At 45.2% G+C, this 8,316-nt stretch overlaps 1 protein-coding gene across 1 annotated transcript in view; it reads right to left on the bottom strand.

Annotated features, from left to right (window-relative positions):
* Positions 1 to 451: 451 nt before the first annotated feature.
* Positions 452 to 8,316, bottom strand: part of LOC121738811 (1-phosphatidylinositol 3-phosphate 5-kinase) — a 28,359-nt gene continuing 20,494 nt past the window's right edge. Inside the window, exons 22-34 of the mRNA XM_042131063.1 lie at positions 7,872 to 8,000; positions 6,979 to 7,095; positions 6,544 to 6,597; positions 6,000 to 6,029; positions 5,815 to 5,903; positions 5,180 to 5,304; positions 4,378 to 4,489; positions 3,506 to 3,629; positions 2,928 to 3,035; positions 2,500 to 2,619; positions 1,357 to 1,545; positions 988 to 1,143; positions 452 to 693 (exon numbers count right to left, since the gene is read on the bottom strand). Coding sequence (XP_041986997.1) covers positions 515 to 693; positions 988 to 1,143; positions 1,357 to 1,545; positions 2,500 to 2,619; positions 2,928 to 3,035; positions 3,506 to 3,629; positions 4,378 to 4,489; positions 5,180 to 5,304; positions 5,815 to 5,903; positions 6,000 to 6,029; positions 6,544 to 6,597; positions 6,979 to 7,095; positions 7,872 to 8,000 — 1,532 coding nt within the window. The 3' untranslated portion in view covers positions 452 to 514. The remainder of the gene's footprint in view (positions 694 to 987; positions 1,144 to 1,356; positions 1,546 to 2,499; positions 2,620 to 2,927; positions 3,036 to 3,505; positions 3,630 to 4,377; positions 4,490 to 5,179; positions 5,305 to 5,814; positions 5,904 to 5,999; positions 6,030 to 6,543; positions 6,598 to 6,978; positions 7,096 to 7,871; positions 8,001 to 8,316) is intronic.

Raw genomic sequence — 8,316 nt, 5'->3', positions numbered from 1 at the left:
GTATTTGTTGTTATAGTGGCAACAGATATACACAATCTGTGAAAATTTCAGAAGTCCAGCTATAGCGGTTCTTGAGACACAGACAGACGGACAGACAACGAAGTCTTAGTAATAGGGTCCCGTTTTTACTCTTTGGGTACGGAACCCTAAAAAAGCTGGTCCAAAAAAATATATAGTAATTGCGCTAAATCACTGAGTTATTATTTACTAATAAAAGTAAGCTACACGAGTTGGCAATTCGCCTAAAAATCTGCCGAGCCTAAGGTTCAAATTCCTTATGGAATTCTGACCAAGGTTCAAAATCCTTTTGCCACTCCGACCAACGTTAAACATCTTTTTAACCATTCTAGCCAAGTCCTTTCCCAATTGCGATCAAGGCTAATAATCGGCCAAGTGCGAGCCGGACTTGCGCACGAAGAGTTCCGTACCGTTATAGAGCAAAAATAGTAATAGGGTCCCGTTTTTACCCTTTGGGTACGGAACCCTAAAAATGACATTCCAGTTTGAAAATTCTCTACGTCTGTTCATACAAATGGTCCCAATGGTGCGGGCATTGCAGGAAATATTTTCGGAGCGCTGCGCAGAATCTCTCGCGATATTGCTCTGGGGAAACGACGGTTGGTTGTCCGGAACCCAGGTTCTTCTTGACTAAGTGTTCAAGCTTCTTGTCCCATGTGAATGTGCGGATGTAGTCTGTGAACCAATTAAAATTTGTTAAAATCCATCTTAAAAACTCGCGACTGCGTACGCCATTTTAATACACAAGCAATGACCACGCCCAGTTTACGTATACGGACGTAAAATCAACTCTTCCTCCTTCAAACTCACTTGGATTCACTGCTCCCATCAGGGCCGGTTTTATATATTTTATGAGTAGGTATAGGCCATCCTAGAACGCTGCCGCCTAAAGGCCATAGCATATACTGCCTATATATAAATCCAGGGCTGGCTACCATCCCACATGGGACGCCCATCATCACGACTCACCGATGATGCCGACCACCAGCCGGCGGTCCTCGATGCCTAGCAGCAGCGAGTAGTCCATCACGTGGTGCTGCAGCAGGAAGGCCGTGTCGCGCTCCACCGCCCGCCGCAGCGCGCCCGCCGCCGCCCACGATACGTACAGCTGCCGCTCCCATCGCACTGGAGAGAGACAAGAGATGTTCAAAACATTTCATTTAATGAACCATTGAATGAAAGTCCAAATTTTTATTAAAGTTAAGCAACTATAAAGCTGATCACACATTTGTCAGCACCGTACGCGTCGAACGCACCGCGTAGTATACGAAATGCACACTTGAGCAGATTCTCGTCCAACATTCTCACACTTGAGCAGATTTTGTCCAACATACTCACACTTGAGAAGATTCTCGTCCAACATAACCCCGGTGTCAGCGGGGGCGGGGCCGGCGGTGGGCAGGGCGCGGGGGCGGGACGTGCCCTTGAGGTCGAAGCGCAGCGCCGGCGCGCGCCCGTACCACACGTGTTCCAGCACAAGCACACCGCTGCTGGAACCGCCCACACTGAACACGCCCACTATGCGCGCTGGTAAGAGATATGGGGATGACGAGTATTTTTATTATGGCTTGAATAGGGAAGATGCAACATTTTTATTTTTGTGTTTATTTTAAAGAACTCCACGTAGAATAGACCACAAGTATATTAAAAAAATGAAAACACTGGAATTTACTGCAAAAAATGCGGTTTCATATTGTCAATTTAAATTTTGGCGCCAAAACGGATATATAGTCTGTATGACGTCACTACTGTTTGACAATTATTGACAATGGCCCAACCTGAATCCCATAAAGTTAATATACCTAGCGGAATAGAGCAACAATCTCGAGCTGTGAATCGTAACCGAAATTGGTTTCATCTGTGTGTAAAAATATGTGTACGTATACACTTACACAAGCATGATTGAACATGATTTCTATGAGATTAAATTGTCAACGTGCGGCACGAGCCGACCGGACGTCAAAAAAAGAATAATGCTGTCATATATCACACGTCTCTTTTTACCACGCAGTGTTACTGATAGTGACGTCTCTCTTGCTCAGGCCTTTGTTTCTCTATTCCGCTAGATATATTAACTTTATGCTGAATCCTGATCGTACCTCTCAAAAAGTTAAAAAGGTAGAAGTAAAAATCGAACTTGACAATAAGGCTCAAAATACACCGGAATGGCAGCGGCCGCCTCGAGGCACCGCGGGCGGAAAGTGCTCGCGGCTGCCCGCGTCCGCGCGCGTCGCCGCGAGGTGCCTCGAGTGAATATAGAAGAAAGGCAGGCTCTGGAGGAGGCCCGCGGCCGCCAGAGGCCACAAGCGGCCGCGGCCCGCGAGCCACCTCTGCCGGCCTCGCCGCGCCTCTGCCGACCGCTGCCGGCCTCTGCCATTCCGGTGTATTTTGAGCCTTATTGTCAAGTTCGATTTTTACCTCTACCTTAGACAATAATCTCGCCTTCTCTCTCTTATATAGCTCCGTCTCTGTCGCACTCACCCAACAGACTCGGCTGTCGCCGTTGCCGGCAGTTGATGACGTACTGGAAGTAGTGCGGCGCGAACTCCAGGAACTGCTGCCACTCGGGCTTCGTCATCTCTTTTAAAACGAAACGGTCGTCTGCAAAAAGTATTACTTGATAATGTTATTTGAAGTGCAGTTTTGGTACAGTATACTCTGAGTCACGGAAAAATATTTTCGAATAAAATCTATATTTCATGCGAAAATTAAGGCACATATTGTGCGTGAAAGAGCGATAAGTTACTTTGATAAAAAATAATAATATATTAATAAAAATTTTGTTAAATCATCTAAATTCTAACCCAACCCGTTTACAAGACTGTGATACTCATTAAAGCAGTAAAAACACTTAATGATTGCGTTAATCATTTACGCAAACATTAAGTAATAATTTTTCGTGGCATTACCTTGTGTCTTGCAAAACGTGGATCCGGACTTGCCGCCGCGCGCCGCCCACGGCACGCAGTGCGCCAGCGACCGCACGAAACCCTCCTCTATGTCGCACAGGCTTTTGCCTGAAACATTGTCTTTTATAATTCTCACTAATATTGTCTTTTCTAATGAGGGTTTAGGTTTGTAACTTCAGACAGAAATAATCGTAGGATGATTTTGTATCTAGCGACAGCAATGCGTGTTGCATTGCTGTCGCAGTTGTGTCTGTTTGACGGCAGATATTGTAGTATACGTAGACAGACATATCATTCCGTCAAAGGCATGTTGCATTGGTGTATACAACACAGATAGTAGATCGAAAATTCTTAATCAGTTTAAAAAACCATGTACAGTCTGTCAAGAAAGTGAAGAAATTAAAAAGTGGCAACATCGTAGTGTCATCCCTTTCAAATCAATCTATGAAAAAAGGGATGACACTACGATCTTGCCACTTTTTAATTTCTTCACTTTCTTGACAGACAGTATGTATAGTACTCTACCGCCGTCATGACTGCATTTCTGTGAAATGATCTTCTAGTGATAAGGCCCTCACCATCATCTTTAGTCTCATCGCAGCAAATAGCGGGCTCGGTGTCGAGCGCCGCTAGCGGGGCGACCAGCATGTGCCGCAACCGCCGAAACTGCGCCGCGTAGTACACACGGCAGATAAGACCCTCCTGAAAACAGAAACATCAATCGCTTGACGCTTCAGAGGTATCTATAATTATTAGGGGAGTGGTAGCGAGCAGCAACTTAATGCAGCATTGAGCAGCTAGAGCAGAGGTCGGCAAGTAATTTTAGGTGGGGTCCGGATACTGTGGGAAAATTTTAACGAGGACCAGAAAAAACACACTTGTCCTATGTAGATTAAAAATATTATTTTAATTATATAATAAAGGCATTACGTATACCTTATCTATGTATTAATTGATACTTGATATAATACATTACAATATTTCGCGGTCCGAAATTGGACCTTTCGCGGTCTGCCTGTTGCCTACCGCTGAGCTAGAGGTTGCAACGATGACATATAATTATCTCTTGTAAGTTGTAACTTGTGACACTAATTTACGACTGAGTAAATTGGTCTTTATGCGCGTGTGATAGAGAAAAAATAAAGCTATAATATAGAGTATAGTTACTATTGAGTTAGCAATACGTGTATACGTGGGAGAGCCATGCTTTGGCATGAAACAGCACTTGCGCTGTGTTTCGCCGAGTGAGTGAGTTTACTGGAGGCCCAATCCCCTACCCTATTCCCTTCCCTTCCCATCCCTACCCTCCCCTATTACCCTATTCCCTCTTAAAATGCCGGCAACGCACCTGCAACTCTTCTGATGCTGCGAGTGTCCATGGGCACGGAAGTTGCTTTCCATCAGGTGACCCGTTTGCTCGTTTACCCCCTTATTTCATAAAAAAAATTACCTTAAGTTGAACCTCGATATGGTCGTTGGTCTTCGCTTTAGTCTTGTCTCCGTCGGTCTTGTCCTTCCCAGTGTTTGTATCTCCCTCCTCACTCTCAGTCTGGGCACTGCAACTATAAAATCATGTATTTTAGACGTTGTATGCGTTTTGCCGATCTAAGGCCGATATAAATAGTCAGTACTCAAGATGCATCTCGGTCTCAAGACGCGGTTCGGCTCTGATTGGTCCAAATTTTGACAGCCAACCAGTCACAGAGCCTGAACCGTGTCTTGAGACCAAGATGCATCTTGAGTACTGACTATTTATACCAGCCTTAGAAACTTCGATTGAGTTTAGCAGGGCGCTAGTTGTACCGACACAACCCTAAACTTTTGATGTCACTAGCGCGAATCTGGTCCGCATGCTCAGGGCCGCACGCGTGTCGCACGAACAGGAAAAACATCTACAAAATGAAAGGATGCGAGCAACTTCCAAGCGGACCAGACCGCGCGCGTGCGATGACACGCATGACAGGAAAAGCGCCCTTACATGTGGCGGTACAACTATACGCCAAATTCCTGCATCGCGCGATCGAAGTTCCTGAGATCGGCAAGCCATAACATACAACGTCTGAATTATGTCAGTTAGCTTCGGCCGAACCGAGTTCTAGAGTAGTAGTCGAGAGAGGTAGCTTCGGTCGGTCGGAAGATCTTTCCTTGCGGCTACCATCACGCTTATCGCACAGGGCAAATGCGAACCGAGGTCGTCGTGGGCACGTAGCAAATGTCTTGGGACCGAGTAGGCTGTGTTAGTTACGGGTTACCTCTGCCTCAGCTGCGCCAGACTCTTGTGGTATGTGAGCGAGGCGAGCGTGGCGGCGATGACGGAGCCCACGTCCCCCACGCGCACCACCACCGGCACCAGCCCGCTCGATATTATTATGCTCGCCTGTAACACGCATTGTACATCTACGTGGGAGAGCCATGCTTCGGCACGAATTTTCCAGCATAACCGGAGAAATACCGCGGGCTCACAGAAAACCAGCGTGAAACAGCGCTTGCGTTGTTTCGCCGAGTGAGTGAGTTTACCGGAGGCCCAATCCCCTACCCTCCCCTATTACCCTATTCCCTCTTAAAACGCCAGCAACGAACCTGCAGCTCTTCTATTGTTGCGAGTGTCCTTGGGCGACGGAAGATGCTTTCCATCAGGTGACACGTTTGCTCGTTTGCCTCCTTATTTTATAAAAAAAATCTTATATATGTTTTCGGCCTTTTGGTCGTCCATATTATAATAGAATTTCAGCTGTCTAGCTTTCGCCGTTCTTAAGATACAACCTAGACCAGTGTTTTTCAACCATTTATAAGATGCGACCTCCCTGGCACCAAAAAAAATATTTCGGCAATGATGCCACAAATTCCAATGATACTTTTATTCGTAGCTTTGACACGATATTCGCACCTGGTTAGAGCTGTGGTTGTTGGACAGCAGCTGCGAGAGAATCTGCTTCACAGTCTTCTTGTTCTCTCCTTTCTCCTCGTCTTCATCACCTGTGTCAATAATTAGTATAGAGTTTAATATAGTACTAACAAAATGAAATTTAATTGTATAAAATAAAATGCTACCTTCTTATTCTTCTACCTTACCTAAGTGTGCATCGGAATCCTTCAGAAGTTCTGGAACCAAAATTGACTTCATTATAACGAGTACTGCAGTACTCCCAAATTAATAATGCGCATGGAAATCTTCGCTGATTGTCGTAATCACGAAAACACCCGAATCTATGAAACGTAAGAGCCCCAAACAATGCATTTGCATTTTGCACCTTGTTCAAAGGAAACAGAAGTAAATATCATGTAGCCGGTGGCTGTCCGCTGTCGCCAGTCCGTCAATAAGTGCGGCGTACTCACCGGGAAGCCATCGCGGCGTTACCATGGTATCGTCCAAGCAACGCCAGGCGCCTCTACGTCACTGCAAAGCGCTGTTTTTCTTAAAGTTAAGTTTAAAACAGCGTTTGCAGCGACGTCTTCCGACGCTCGGGAAATCCGACCGTTGCCGAAAAATTACGAAAATTTGGGAGCACTGTACACATTTTTTATCATTTTGGGAGCACTGTACACATTTTTTATTAAAATACCTAAATATCTTACTAAAATATTAAAACCAACTAAGTATTTCTAAATAATTTACCTGAACTGTCACTGCTCACGACTTCGCTGCAGTCTTCTAAATCCTTTTCTTCAGCTAAAACAAAAATCATCTATTAATATTATAATAATAAAAAAATAAAACAGTAACTCGGTATAATTAATAATACTCAATTATTATTAAAATCAGATCAGTAATTAATCTATTACATATAACGGATTTTTTACAAACTGCCAATAATGTTATGCTTCCTTTTGGATTCGGGCTTCGATGCAGTTGTCGGCTTTAAAAAGAGATTTCTTACTGGTTACTTTTATTCAACATTAAGACTAACAAATTATTATCTTTGTAACTAGCTAATCTATTCAGCATTCAGTTTGAATGATGCACTAATTTCGGAAGGGCTTGTCTTAAAATGTTAAGTCTAGAATATAGATAAGTCCTTCACAAATGATTGTTCTTAGTAAACATACTTACCAGACGTATCAGCCTTGGTCTTGGCGTTGGGACTGGACCACTTCTCTAGCGCGTCTCGTAGCATCTTCTCTCCGGTTATAATGCTGTCATACACCGCCCACAGGTTACGTATTGCCGCTGAAAACGTATTGTATGGGTTGAGGCTACGCCAAACTTTGAGATCATATAATAATAAAATTATTACTCTCACACCGGTTTCGGTGACGGTGGCCGATTTCGTTCAAACCAAGTTACGCGGAAGTAATTTTATAGTGCCTAAGTGTGAGCGCAGTACACAAGAGCACTCTCTATTCCTTTTACTCTCATTACCCAGTGGAACGGAAGACAAACACATGCCCATCCGACGCATGGATCATCTTACTTACGTTAATCAGGTGGTCAACCGGTATTGTCCTAACCTAACTTGGTAGTTTGCGGACGAAGCGGTCGCGTCGCGGCGGACACGCGGCGGATTCGCGACTAAGATGATGACTACGTCGCGAATCTGAATTAATTTGACATTAATTTGACTACACTTCGATACGACGCTGCGATGCTATTGCCGGATTTAGCACTAGCGCCCTGGGCTTCTTCCGCGCTCGGGGTGCTGGGGGGCTAAAAAAACTCCGCCTTTGGCGCCCCTTTTTATCCGACGCCCTAGCGTCGAGAACCTCTCCACCCCCGTCTCCCCCGTAACCTAGCCTAACGCCGTTACTGGCTGCAGCGGAGCCACTTATGGCCGAAACTGGCCATTAGTAACGTTTTGTGTCGCTTATCATCGCTGCCGCGTGTTGCGGCTTTCCTCAGAAAATTAGCATTGACGTCGCTGCCGCGTAGTGTCGCACGGTCTAAGCCGCGCGAGTTCCGCTGCGTTTGAACTAGCCTATGACCCGACTGAAACGTAGTTTATATACCAGCAGGCGAGCGCGGCGCGGGCGGCGCGGTGAGCGCCAGGTGTATGGTGTCGGCGTGCTGCCGGAACGCCGCGTACTCGCGCTCGCGCTCGCCGTCCGCCTCGCACACGCCAGTGAACGCCTCGTGACCTTGAAATAAGGATAATAAATTAAAAAAATACACTTGCCGCATTAAAAAATAGAGGCTGTAACAAAACAAAGTGATAATACTTTAGGCTGTGTATGTGTCGCTTGCATAAAGTTTAAGAAGCCCCGAAAAAAAGTGCGAAAGCCCCGAAACTTTTAACTTTTGACTGATATTTGTATGAAAAATGCCTCGACGTCCTGAATTTGCCCCTACGAATATTAAAAAAATATGTATTTCAGCGTTGCTACTTTCACAATGAACTCTGTACAAAGGAACTAAAGTACTCTCTTTTTTGTGCCATCCGATATTTACATAGCG

This window comes from Aricia agestis, chromosome Z (assembly GCF_905147365.1).
Source record: "Aricia agestis chromosome Z, ilAriAges1.1, whole genome shotgun sequence".
Classification (NCBI taxonomy): Eukaryota; Metazoa; Arthropoda; class Insecta; order Lepidoptera; family Lycaenidae; genus Aricia; species Aricia agestis.
Note: the sequence above shows the minus strand (reverse complement) of the source record. Positions and strands in the feature narration are given on the sequence as shown.